The following is a 14,429-nucleotide window of genomic DNA, read 5'->3' on the forward strand; positions in this document are numbered from 1 at the left end:
AGGAGAGTGATCACTTTAGATAAGCTATTACCAGTAGGAGAGTGGGGTTGGGGGAGGTATTTTTTCATGCTTTGTGCGTATAAAAATATCTTCTACACTTTCCACAGTATGCATCCGATGAAGTGAGCTGTAGCTCACGAAAGCTTATGCTCAGATAAATTGGTTAGTCTCTAAGGTGCCACAAGTACTCCTTTTCTTTTTATTGAAATATAGGAATGAGAATACAATACGAGTTTTCACTTTCAGCTGAGGATCTCAAAGCACTTTACAGATGCTTAGGAATTAAATCTCAAAACACCCCAATGAGTTAGGAACGTATTATGGTCATTTTACAGGAAGAGAAACTGAGAATCAGAAAGATCACTGACTCAGCCACAGACACACAGAGCAAGGAACAGGACTCCTTATTGCTAGCCTCTGCTTTGGTCATTAGACCATTCTTTCCTCCGAGGAGAAATGCTATGTGCAGAACTAGACGTAGACAAACATTAAGGTGTGGGTAGCAATTACTGGTGCCAAGACAAAGTTGCACACATAACAGTTTGAATTCTTCCAGTGGTTTCACACACCTTAGCTCCAAAGCCATTCCTCACGCCCTTCCCCACCCAAAGAGACACTGCAGCAGGAAATGTGCTTGAGGAAAACAATTGCCCATTAACTTTGCTCTGCAGGCAGAGGAGGCAGTCTTGCTTTTATCTGCTTCGATATAAAACACTGACATCATCTGGCAATAGGGAGAGGTGCTTTTATTTATTTACTTCCCTTAGCCGCCTCCTCCTCCTGTAAAGCTAGAGGGCCCTGCCTGCAGTGAGCACCTGGTCTAGAGCTCATTGAAGTCAGCCAGCCAGATCTGGCCTTCTCATGGGCTTGGCATCGGACCCTGGAAGGAGTGTGGTTTTCATGCAGAGCATACGGCAGGATTTGAGGCACATGGGAAATGGGTTTGCTGCATCCCTGCCTGCATCAGAGCCCTGCTTCCTGGGGAGTTCCTTTGCAGGAAGAGAACAGGCAGTGACCATAAATCCACTGTGCAGCAACTCCCCTGGTAAGAGGGCTACTTCTGCCTCAGGGCTCTAGCAGGGACTGCATATAGCTCCACAGCTTTTGGGGTGGGGAAAGATTTTTTTTTCTTCCCCTCCCCCAGAGATCACTGCTTTGTGCCAAGCCCAGCTTCTTGTACTTAGTACAGTGGGAGAGAAGCTTCATCCCAATGAATTTAATGAGGCTTTTGCCCAAGTTAGGACTACTGCAGAATTCAGTTGTTAATGACAGATCATAAAAGTCTGGCTGCACTTGGAATGGATTTTTGGTTTGTGTATTTTTTAGCTATCCAGTACATGCCTAAATGGCTCATTCGCTGCTTCACATTTTCCATTATTACTGTAATTTTTTCAGTCAAACAGAATTGAGAGTGAAGGGGACGCAGACTAAGTGGTGCTGAAATTTTCTCTGTAGCTTCAATAAACATTTGATATCAGGAACTTTTTCTGTAAAACTCCCCACAGTGACACCACCCCTTTTGACCCCTCACCCAGTTTTAAATCGGTACCCATTGACTTTAGTGTGGCTGGCAAACCTGCATGATCAGAGCTATTTTCTTTTTGAAAATAGCAGTCAATCCAAATGCAAAAGTTCTGAAAAGCTAAAGCAGTTACAAGTCTAGTACATTCCATTCCGATGACACATCCGTACTGCAAGGAGACACACTTTAAAGCAACAGCTCCACACCTTAAATGCCTGTGGCTGGTGAATAGACACATATATGCATAGGTTTCCAAAGGCCTCCTAACCCTAAACTAAACAATGATGGGGGAAGGAGGGGAAGGGAAGAAAGGGGAGAGTAAATAAAGTTCCCTCTGAATCTGAAAACCTGGCTGAATGTACAACAGCATAATGGACAAAGGGGTAATCACTGCTATTGTCCCAAACATTGAAAAATCACAAGTCAGGCACCAGAAAATCGTGAGATTGGCTTTAAAACCACAACACTATTTTGGAACAATTATAAATATGGGTTTTTTTTCATTTGTCTTCTGAACCTTTTGATACACTCAGTTCATGCTTTCAAACTTTTCTCCACAACCAGAAGGGCTAGAAACTTACTGCTTCAGTGGGGTTATTTTAATGGAAACTAAGATTCTTGTATAATCACTTGACTTCAGGAGCTGGGACTTTAAGAAAAACCTCAAATATTGCAAGACATGATAAAAATCACAGGAATTGGCGGTCCTGGGTTGCTGTTATAGTTCAGCCATTTGCTCATGGGACTGCTGTTTCTAGCTGCCCTGCAGTTTACGTGTGGCCTGTGCTGCAGAACATTAGAGAGTGAGGATCCAAAACACTAATTACTGTAACCCATGTGACTGTTTCATCCATTATTATAGAACCACTAGGCCACTGTTGTCCTGCCTTTGTCAGCGGAGGGGATGAGCTCCTGGAGGACTGGAGCAGGAGCAGTATAGACAGTGGTGCTACCTTTGTGCCGTCTTTCTCTCCACTCCCATCCGTATGGAAGCCTATCTTTCGATGTTGCATTGAGTTGATGCTCTGTGGCTGAAGGGAGCTATCAGAAATTAGAACAGGAGAACTCTCTTCACATCAGTCCACCCTTCTCCTATTTTGTGGGCCTGACTCCACTAATTTACCTTGGTTTCCTTTGTCTGTATGGAATTCCTCACCCAAGAGAGGTGGGATTCTGGGAGCTGTAGAGATTCCCTGGCAGCACAGCGGTGTTCTTAAGGGAGCTGGCGGGAGGAGAGGTGCTCCAGGAGGCCAGGTGAGGAACCAGAAGCCAGCAGAGCATTGAGGCTCAGGGCCTCTGTGTGGAGGGCTCTAGTCTCTGAGATCGGCGGAGTTTAGGGACTGAACCCTGGCCTCTGCTGGTTCAATTGCTCCTGACCTCCAGGAGCAATGCCAGAGAAACTCTATAAGGCAAATTTTGGAGCTTGTAGCAACCTAGATGGATAATTCCCTTATTATTTTGATTTGAACTGTCCTGTTAAAATGCAGCATAATGACATAAACCGGCTTGACAGGCTGTCAAGAGTGACTTGACTCTAGTTTGACATTGCTTTCAATCCCTGTGCCTCCTTGCTGCAAATAGAATTCCTGTTGCAGACTAGACCCTCATGGTAGAGGGGCCTTAAAATGAGGTACCTCATAAGATGTACTGCTGTTAAAATAGCCTCACACCTCAGTTCTTCTGCACACAGCCCATCACACTTTCACATATGCAGGGCCGGATTAAGACCTTTAGGGGCCCTAAGAACTGAAAAGATTATGGTGCCCCCCCCCATGTAATTCAAAATAAAAACAATACATCTCTACCCCGATATAACGTGACCCAATATAACACGAATTCGGATATAATTCGGTAAAGCAGCACTCCACGGGGGCAGGGCTGTGCGCTCCGGTGGATCAAGCAAGTTCGATATAACGCGGTTTCACCTATAACGCGGTAAGATTTTTTTGGCTCCCGAGGACAGCGTTATATCGGGGTAGAGGTGTACTATACCGTAAAATAAAATTTTATTTTTCGAAATGACACAAAACTTACATGTATGCTGAAATTAAAATAGCTTCTTTCTAGATTTTCTGATTGCAAAATTCTGGATAAGTTCATCGAAGCTGACTCGACGAAGCATGTCCGCTTCCATACACAATAGGGAAAGCGAATCAAGTCTGTCCTGACACATTGTTGTTCTCTGAGGGTTTTTTATTCTTTTCAGCTGAGAAAAGATTTTTCCCATGATGATTACTTAGATGCTTTTTTTGAAATATCAAATTTTTTCAAAAAAAAAAATCTCTTTTTTTTGGTGCCCCCTGCTTTGCTGGTGCCCTCAGCACGTGCTTGGTCTGCCTATTGGGTAATCCAGTCCTGCACATATGATATGCAAATAGCACATTTTGCAAGTGATGTCCTATTAGAATGGAAGAGGAAGACATTAGGAGGCTGTTACCAAATTAACCTCCACATCAATCAAAAGGAAACAAAAGAAAAGAAAACATTTGTAGCAACATAGGATGTGCTTAGGAATAGGATCTGATCAAACTGAGTTCAAGAGCATGTTCTGAACACTTAGAAATTTTAAAACAGTTCAGCTGTGGTGAGATCTAAAAAAACAGTTAAAGGGAAACTCTCAGATGCCGTAATCGCATATTTTTAAACATATTATTAATTATACATGTCTGGAAATAAAGCCAGAGATTTGCGCAACTAAAAGAATTTCTAGAAAACTAATTTACTCTCAATTGTTTATGAATGCATGAACAGACAGACAGAGGACAGGTCTTTGTCAGTTGTTTACATTGCATATTTGGTTTAGCTTGAACAATGAAGACAGGTTTATCAGGCTGACTGTTCTTTCTGGCAAGGAAGCATGAACCTTTCAGGGTTAAAGATTTTGAAAATCTTCAGTTGATGTTCACACACACACACACACCCGTAATTGAAACCATGGGGCTCAGTCCTCTGCTATGTCTAATGTCTGCTGCCTGCCGCAGTGGGAGGGAAGCCGTAAAGGAAGTGGTTGCTACTCCCCGGGCCTGGGGCAGCTGAGAGCCAGTTTTGCCCTCAGCGTAGATTAGAACAGCCATGGAGTTGCCCTAAACTATCTCAAAAATACAGTGACCATCAGACCATGGTCTGCCACAGCACAGCCAGCCAGCCAGCCACACTCCCTTGCCCTAGCACATCCCCAAGACATCCACTTTGCACCATGCAGATATTCTTCCTACATCAGGAGAATCCGTGGCTAGCAGTTTAAGCACAATGGAGCTGTTTGTGAGTCTCAGGATTCAGCCTGTGTGTTTCCCAAGAGTGGTTCAATTGGAAAAAAAAAAAAAAAAAAGGCAAAAGAATGTTGCTCTAGCTGAAGGGAAACCTGTGCTAGGTGTCAGGAGGCAGGGCTCGATTTACACCTTACTTGCCCCTAGGCACAGCATCTTCCGTGCCCTCCCGCCCAGAGACCCCTCCACAGATCCCCCACCACAACTGCACAGCACCCTGCACACCCCCACCCAGTGCTCCACCGCCCTCAGACCCCCTCCGCTGCCCAGCACCCCCCCACACAGCCCCACCACCACAACTGCCCAATGCCCCACACAGACCCCCCTACTGCCCAGCGCCCCAACACACACAGACCTCCCCCATCCCCCACGGGCCAGCACTCTCCACAGACTTCCCGACTGCCCAACACCCCCCCCCCCACAGCCCCACCACCACAACTGCCCAATGCCCCACACAGACCCCCCTACTGCCCAGCGCCCCAACACACACAGACCTCCCCCATCCCCCACGGGCCAGCACTCTCCACAGACTTCCCGACTGCCCAACACCCCCCCCCACAGCCCCACCACCACAACTGTCCAGCGCCCCAACACACACAGACCTCCCACACCCCCCACTGTTCAGCACTCCCCACAGACCTCCCCACTGCCCAGGACCCCAACACACAGAGACCTCCCCCATCCCCCACTCCCCAGCACCCCCACAGACCCCCCCTACTGCCCAGCACCCCCACACATAGCCCCACCACCACAGCTGTCCAGTGCCCCACACAGACCCCCCCTACTGCCCAGCACCCCAACACACACAGACTTCTCCCACTCCCTCACTGCCCAGCACCCCCCACAAATCCCACGCTGCCCAGCGCCCCCACCCCCTCACTGCCCAGCACCCTCCCACAAACGCCCCCCAGAGACCCCCTTTCTTGTGCCCTACCCCCCGGCCGCATTCACCAGCCCCGCTGGGAGGTGACTGTTTCCGCCGAGCTGAGCTGGCAGTGCGGCCGGGGCTGGTGGGGATTTTTCTGGCCTCTCAGGAGCGGCACGATCAGCCACGCTGGAGCAGGAGTGGGGCCTGCCCAGGCTGGGCTCCCTTGGACCCACTTACCTAGCAGGGCCCCCTGCGTTGGACTGCTGAGCTGTTCACCTGCTGCTTTGCCTTCCCTGCTGTCAGGAGCGCTCCAGCAGGGTTGTGTGGGGCCGTCTCCCCCTCAACCGGCCCCGCACCCTGCCCGGACCTGCGAGCGGCAAACGTTGAATTGTTAGGCACCGTTAGAACTCGGGTGCCCCTAGGCATGTGCCTATTGTGCCCAACTGGAAATCCAGTCCTGTCAGGAGGAGAACTCCTTCTTCAGCACGTGTCCTTTAGAGGCAGTGTATTTAGTTTTTCATGAGAATGTTTCCATCACTCTCTCTCTGCTCCTCTTTCTACTGTCTCCTCTAAGGAGAACACGAACCCCCTAATGTCCAAAACTCATGATGCTCCATATGAGGTACAATAGCTTCACCCCTCTCCAGTACCTACCTGGCGTCATTTCTCATTCTCTTGCACCATGCTGCAATGCTGTGGTTGGAAACACCACAGGGGGATGTTTAAATGCATACACTAAACCTCTGTGTATATTGAATTAAGAAAAAATTAATAGAAACTATTATTAGCTTTTGAATTTTTCTTTTCTTTTTTTTAAACAGTGTAGACAAAGCCAACAGGAGGGCTGGTCAAATTTTTGCCATCCAAGTTATTTAATGATGGAAAATCGGGGTTTGACCAAAGATTTTTTGGGGGGTTGCAAAAACAAGGGCTTGTTTTTTGTGGAAATTTCTGATTTTTTGTCAAAACAAAAATCATCCAACCCCCACAGTGTTTTGCTTTTCTGCCAAAATCTTTCAGTATTTGAATTTTTGCCAAAGAGAAAAGAAAATTTCTGTGGAAAATTTAAATGAAACATTTTCTGGGTGGAGGGGTAGGAGGACCCAAACATTCTTCAACCAGTTCTGTTCAACAAAACCTAGGAGATCGCCTGATTTCATCTTCTTCAAGCACACAGAGCTAAAGGAAAATACCAAGCCCACACCCGATAATACAACACTTACACCACCATCCTTTCCATTGTGTGAAAACTAGCAAGTGGTTATTGAGTGAGGTAAATTAATTACTTTTAAAACTATGGATTCCTGTTCTAATGGTTAAACCAGTGTGGACAGATTGCAGTGATTGGTTGTGATGTGAGTGGATTAAATGCAATGGTATCTTCTTTCAATAGCTGGAGGGCTACTCTTCCAGTTGATCAGAGTACCTGCTGGGTGAGACAGACCTTTAATATCTGTGATTTAAGTCTCTGATCACTATGGGAAATGCCCCTTCATTTGAGGAGATGTTGCCAAATCCAAATATTTCTCACTTTGCCTTTTCGTTCCCTTTAAAGGAGAGATTATTCATGATGTCTGTCAAGAAGGAGGGTGCCCAGAAGAAATGGGCTGCTGTAAAGGAGAAACTTGGGCCCCAAGAGACTGACCAGTCAGAGGCCAACCTGGAAAATGCAGAGCCAGAGCTATGCATTCGCCTCCTACAAATGCCCTCAGTAGTGAACTACTCTGGTCTCAAGAAGCGATTGGAGAGCAGTGATGACACCTGGATGGTCCAGTTCCTTGAGCTGAGTGGCCTAGATCTGCTCTTAGAGGCCCTGGACAGGCTGTCTGGAAGAGGAGTATCCAGGATTTCTGATGCCCTGCTTCAGCTCACCTGCATTAACTGTGTGCGAGCTCTCATGAACTCCCACAAGGGGATCGAATACATTGTCAGCAATGAAGGCTATGTCAGGAAACTCTCTCAAGGTAAGAACGCTTATTGTTCCTTTTAAACACACACAAGTCAGCTTCGCAATAAGGCTTCTTGTTGCTTAGTCACCAGCTCCATTCTGAACATATTATTTCACAGATAGATATTAAAGAGTTTTTTATATTTTTATCATGCTGTTTTCTTTTAAATATAGGGCTTTAGCAGCTTTCTCACAAGGACATTAGAGGCTATTCTTATGCCTACTCATTTAATAAAAGAGGGATTTTTTACTCTAAAAAAACCTACTGCTTTTAAATGCCACTTCCCCGAATTTTTGGCATATGGCAGAGAAGAAATATTGGACCCGTTTCCACACAGAAGTCTTTTATGTTTTGCCATCAAAGTGTAAAACGTTCTCTGTCTTAGGATAACATAGGAACTACTGGTTCCTTACCTCTCTGACTTCACCTTGCAAACAGATATCTGTCACTTATTGTTTGTCAAGTCAAAAAATAGAGTGTGGACAGTTAACCAAATGGACATCAACAGCTACAATTGACAAAGAAGAAGGGCGTCTCTGTGGTTAAGACTCAGGACATCCCAGTTCTATACCTGGTGCTGCCACAGATTTCCTGTGCGACCTTGAGCAAGTCATTTAATTTCTCTAGGCCTTAGTTTCCATCTGTAAAATGAGGCTAATGCTGCCTTCTTTCTTCCATCCTTTGTGTGTCTTGGTTGTTTAGATTTAAGTTCTTCAAGACATATCTTACTATTTGTATAGTGCTAACCAGAATGAGACCCTGATCTTAGCTGAGGTCTCTAAAGTTACTCAATGCCACATGGATCAGCGTTCATGTCGTGCTCCCTGTCAGGACCTGGCCTGGGCCGGGGAAGCTAATGATCCAACCAGTGGACCAAATTCGGTGATGAATCCTAGTCAGATGTTGCGCATATGCTAAGAAGAATTGCCATATCTACAAACCCATTATTTATAGCTATTTAAACCCTCCACTGTTTGATAAGCTTTTCTATTTTAAAGTGATCTTCCTTTTTCTCCTCCCAAAAAAGAAAAGACTTGTCTTTCCTAACAGCAATAAAATATAGGAATGGGCATTTTTCACTGTGGAAGTAGGAGCATTTGTAGGGTTATTCAGTAATGCAATCTCTTTGCTTCAATGTAAAAGATCAATAAGGTATATCCTGGCCTATGCTCTGTGGAACACACAGGGAAAGGGGAAGCAGAAATATAGGATGGCTGATGAGAGCAATTCATAGTGCACCCATTTAAACTCAAAGAATAAGACTGTTCAAACAAAAACCTGCGAAGTTTCTCCTGCTTTTCAAGAAACTGAACCGTTTTTACGAATTTGCAACAAAATGTGTAATTCTTAAGTGTCCAGGTATTTGAATCTCATTGCAAATACTTCCTGTAACACGTGCACAGATGCAAGCCACAAGTACATTGCTTATGTACGTCACAGATTATGGATGTTGATGGAGTTTGAGAGAAGTATACACTAATATACATTTTCTCTTTTTGGCAGCACTGGACACATCTAATGTCATGGTCAAAAAACAGGTGTTTGACCTGCTCGCTGCACTCTGCATTTACTCCCTGGATGGGCATGCCCTGGCTTTGGATGCTCTGGACCATTATAAGGCAAGCGCATAGTCAGAGTACTATATAGTGTTATTATCTAGTTCCCTGCGTGATAGGTAGACCAGTGTGCTCTATTATTTTGGCTCTGATCCTACAGCTGGATGCACATGGGTGCATCCCTCCACCTGGGGGCACAGCGCAGGCATAAGGATCAAGTTGCATCATTCTGGCAGAGAGTCAGGGACTTAAAGACAGAGCTTTGTAGCAAGTAAAAAAAAAAAAATAGGTGCCTTGCTTGTCAGCAGAAATCTGAGTGGCTGCACAATGACTCAGCTGGAGGCAGCTGGCTGGCAGCCGTAAGGATCTTTGTGGCAGCCCTACCAGCATCAGTGAGAAACTCCCAAAAATCAAAGGTACCATGCCTGTGGGTTTCACAGCCCTGGATGGCTGTACCAGGGAGCAGGAAGAAGTCTCAGGTCAAAGAGGGAACCTTTCCAATGCAAGTGATCAGTTTCCATTTACTTTCCCTGCTGACTAGATGTCTGCTCAGTGATTGAAGGAGCTGTTTCTAGCACACATTTTTCTTTCTCATGTTTAGTGAGATATGCTGATGAGGAGTTAAGATACTGACTTTGTTTTAGAGTCTGTTTTTAAAAGGGAAAAAAAAGTTTCTGAACTGGAACATCTGCAATATCACCTGTGTGTTAACAGATGGTGAAGAACCAGCAGTACCGATTCAGTGTCATAATGAATGAGCTCTTCGCTACGGATAACGTGCCTTACATGATAACACTGCTAAGTGTTATTAATGCCGTGATCCTGGGGACTGAAGAACTAAGAATCAGGACGCAGCTCAGAAATGAGTTTATAGGTAAGAAAGTTGGTTGGATCTAACCTTATCAAAGGAATTAAACTCTTGAACTCAAGCCACTTCTGTGGTAGGTTTTCAAAATACCAGTAAGATAGTGAAATGAAAAAAAAGTTGTGCAAATTGCAATGTGTCATACCTGAGACACCAATAATGAGCCTAACTTATAGCCAGAGCAGTAGCCTTTGACTCTTGTTTTATATTTGATAAACTTTCTTTAATCCCATTATTTCAAGCTTTGTTCTTCTTTTTCACATAAACTTGATCTTTTCTCCTTGTATGCTAACAGAATTCCAGCTTAATCTATCCTATAGATACACTGTATCCTCTTTCCCATGAGCTAGTTTAATCAACTCATGTCTGTAGCAACCCAGTCTTTATTCAGGCCTGATCTACACTACACAGTTATGTCAACGTAAACTGCCTTACATTGATCTAGTTCTGGAAGTGTCTCCACTTAAATTTGGCTTGCGCCGATTTAGTAACAGTATCCAAGCGGCATAGAGTCACGGTTGATATGATTAGGTTGATGCAGTGTCAGTGTAGATACTGCGTTGCTTACATTGACTGTGGCTTTCAAGAGCTTTCCCACAATGCCCCTTATTGACCATATAATTGATACAAGCACTCCTGGTGAGGACACGCACCACCAACACAAAGAGCCAAGTGTGCACACACCCAAGCGATTTAATAACTGTGGTGGCTGTATGCTGATGTAAATTAGGTCAACATAATTTTGTAGTGTAGACATGGCCTCAGTAATCCAGGGCCAAACTGAGATCTGATGCAACTCCTCTCACAGTTAATGGGAGTTGTGCTTTCTTTCACCAGGGCTCAGTTTTAGCCCATCCAGTGTAGCACGTGATTTAAGAAAATAGTAGTCTCTAATTCCTTGAACATAAGGAATGTTGGGTACAATGAGACCGATGTTCAAATATTCCGTTTTAAGAAATTTCATGTGCAGTTGAGGATAATACACCTATGTTTTTCATAACATTGTAAACTAAAGTCCTGATCCTGCAGATATTTAGCTCCAGGGTATTACGCACCTGCACAAATATTTGCAAGATTGGGATCCAAGCTCTTTTTAATGAACTTTCTCCTTTCTGTGTCCCAATCTTGCAAACATTTATGCATATGCTTAACTTTACTCATTCTGAGTAGTTCTGTTGAAGGCAATGGAACTGCTTGCAGTAGTAAGTAGTACTAAGCATGTGCATAAGTCTTTGCAGAACAGGGGTCTTAATTTTTTTTTTTTAATTTTTTGTACAGCCTTGCAATATGCAATGATTCGAGGTTTCAAGAGGAGAATTAAGTCATCTTGGTAATAATAAAAAAATGTAACTTTAAATAGCAATTTAATCCTTTGCACCTGGGAAATGTTAGATGTAATGCATATACAAACTCCTTACAGAAGTGCTTAACATCTAGTAGATTAGAATGACAACACTTTTTATTTTCCTCTGTCAGGTCTTCAGTTGTTGGATATTTTAACCAAGCTAAGGTAAGGTTTTCTTCTTTTAAACTTTATTTTATAATGTGATTCATTTTGATACAATTGTAAAAATATTTAGTGCTTATTTTAGCAATTCTTTCACTTTATAAAAATTTATATTTTTATTTTATTTCCTTTTTTAAAAACATGTTTGGCTTATCTATATTTTTGTACTGCTTCCTTTCTGAGTTCTCTCCTGGTTAAAAATATAAAAAACAGACTCCAACGAGAGACTGCTGAATTGGAATTAATTGGCAAACTGGATACAATTAACTTAGACTTGAATAGAGACTGGGAGTGGATGGGTCATTACACAAAGTAAAACTATTTCCCCATGTTTATTTCCCACCCCCCACTGTTCCTCAGACGTTCTTGTCAACTGCTGGAAATGGCCCACCTTGATTATCACTACAAAAGGTTTTATTCCGTCCCCTCCCCCCCCCCTTCTCCTGCTGGTATTCTCCTATCTTAAGTGATCACTCTCCTTACAGTGTGTATGGTAACACACATTGTTTCATGTTCTCTGTGTATATAAATCTCCCCTCTTGTATTTTCCACTGAATGCATCCGATGAAGTGAGCTGTAGCTCACGAAAGCTTATGCGCAAATAAATTTCTTAGTCTCTAAGGTGCCACAAGTCCTCCTTTTCTTTTTACGAATACAGACTAACACGGCTGCTACTCTGAAACCTGTATTTCACTGCACTTTTTCCTGTGGTATCTCATTTTTTTCTCCCTTTATGTTAACCATGGGCCAGAACCAAAACCCAAGAACCACACCCCCTCCCCAAACTTTCGCAGTGTTCCGAATCTGAATCGAGATCTAAATTTTGTAAATAGCTCCTTTTTCTAAACCAAAACCTAGGATCCAAGCACCCCAAATTTTGGAATCTTTGAAATCTAAATCCAGATCCAAATTCTGATGCTTGAGCTCATCTCCATGTTGTAGGGCCCTGATCCCGCAAGTATTTGTGCACATACCTAGCTTTCAGCATGTGATTGTAGTCCTGTTGAAGTCAAGTGAACTACTCCATGCTTATCTTCAAGAATGTGTTTAAGGGCCTGATCCACATAGCACATTGATGTCAAAGTGAATCTTTCCATTGACTTCAACGAGCTTTGGATAAGGCCTGATGTGTGTTACTGGACTGGAGCTAAAGTGATCAGCACCTTTCAGAGTAAGCAGGGCAGTCCTTACCCATAGGCAAAGTGTGCAGCTGCGTAGGGCACCAGGAAATTTGGGGCACCAAATTTCCTGGTGCCTTGCACAGCTGCATGCTGCTCCAGCCCCTGCTCCGGCTCTGCCCCAGGCCCCCGCTTTGCCCCCAGCCCCGCCCCCACTCCCCATAGCTCTGCAGCAGGGTCGGGCCTGCAGTCACTGGCGGTGGGAAGTGCAGCAACCCAGCCCCAGCCGCACCGCCGGTGATTGCCGGGGGGTGGTTCCTCCCTGCCCCCCAAGCCAGCCCCCCCCCCACGGAGGCCTGGGCCCCCCCACTCCCCCACAGGGGCGCTGCGTAGGGCCCCAGAACAGCTAGGGACAGCCCTGAGGGTAAGCCCTAAGCGACGGGAGGCAGATGCATCAATGTTTTCCATGTGACAACTGGATTCTTGCTGTAGGCAGCCCTTGATATATATTTGTGTTGCCACATAGTTAATCAAAAGGATGGATTAAAAGATCAGGTCCAAAATCTGATTTCCTTTAAAAGATTTCCCCCTCCCACACACACACTCCAACTCCCTTTTATGGCTTGTTTCTAATTTATCAACACAGTTATGCTTTAAAACAGTGGTTTTCAACCTGTGGTCTGGGGACCCCTGGGGTCTGCAGACTATGTCTAAGATTTCCATAAATACTACAGTGGAGGTGCCAGATTCAAACTCTTTCAGGTTTCCATGGCACAGGAACACTAAAATCAGTCTCGGTGACACAGAAAGCCAACAGTGGTAGTAAATTAAATCTTCATTTTACCATATTTTTTTCGTTTTTGGAGGCTTTTGGAATCCATTTTTTAAGCGACAATTTCATTTTAGCGTTGTTGAAAGATAAGGTAAAAATCACCACCAGACACAGAATTACCAACTAGCTGGGAAGTGAAAATTCCCAGGTGTGAGTAAGGTGAGAAACGTGGTTTTTTTCCCCAGTAGGTCTGTAATACATCTAGCACATTGAATATGAATGCTAATGCTACTGCTACGACTAATAATAATAATGTAAAATCCATATATCCAAGGGTTTAGACCAGGGGTTCTCAAACTGGGGGTCGCAACCCCTCAGGAGGTCATAAGATTATTACCTGAGGGTCATGAACTGTCAGCCTGCACCTGGCGGGGTTCAGGCTGACAGCCCCATGCCCACGTTAAATTAAATTAAAATTAAAATTTCCATTTTTAATTTATAAGGGGGGGGTCGCACTCAGAGGCTTGCTGTGTGAAAGGGGTCACCAATACAAAAAGTTTGAGAACCACTAATTTAGACTCTTCGTATAGATATCTGCAATTCTCTAGACTGGAAGGCTCATCCAACAGCTATCACCATGGTCAAAAACAGTTGTTTCTGTGGATTCGGTCACCCTGACTGGAGTGTACAGGAATTTGTAGTCAATAATCATATAATCTGGGGGGAGGGTGGGGGAGGAATCATATGGTATTAAATGCTGTTTCAAACATCTTCAATCTACAGTAACCATTTAAACATGGTTTGTCTGGGAAGTGTAGAAAGGGTGCAGCTGTTTTAAAATGAAACTTGAGAAGTTTTAGGCTGACATGGCTTAAAGTCTTGCTTACCTGGCGTTTTTGGTTTTTATTTTGGGTCAGGGGACGCGTTCAACAAAACAAGTTTTGCCTCATCCACACTGACCACCGCTTTAACAGGGGCAGTTTCCAAGATTGTTTTTGCAAGGAGT

General features: G+C 44.3%; 1 protein-coding gene across 1 annotated transcript in view; it reads left to right on the forward strand.

Moving 5' to 3' along the window:
- The window catches only part of LOC125638200 (inverted formin-2-like), a 51,821-nt gene extending 40,281 nt beyond the window's left edge, over positions 1-11,540 (forward strand). Inside the window, exons 2-5 of the mRNA XM_048853654.2 lie at positions 7,212-7,620; positions 9,109-9,224; positions 9,876-10,035; positions 11,503-11,540. Of these exons, the coding sequence (XP_048709611.1) occupies positions 7,224-7,620; positions 9,109-9,224; positions 9,876-10,035; positions 11,503-11,540 (711 nt within the window). The 5' untranslated portion in view covers positions 7,212-7,223. The remainder of the gene's footprint in view (positions 1-7,211; positions 7,621-9,108; positions 9,225-9,875; positions 10,036-11,502) is intronic.
- The last annotated feature ends 2,889 nt before the right edge of the window (positions 11,541-14,429 follow it).

Source organism: Caretta caretta, chromosome 6 (assembly GCF_965140235.1).
Source record: "Caretta caretta isolate rCarCar2 chromosome 6, rCarCar1.hap1, whole genome shotgun sequence".
In the NCBI taxonomy this organism is placed as follows: domain Eukaryota; kingdom Metazoa; phylum Chordata; order Testudines; family Cheloniidae; genus Caretta; species Caretta caretta.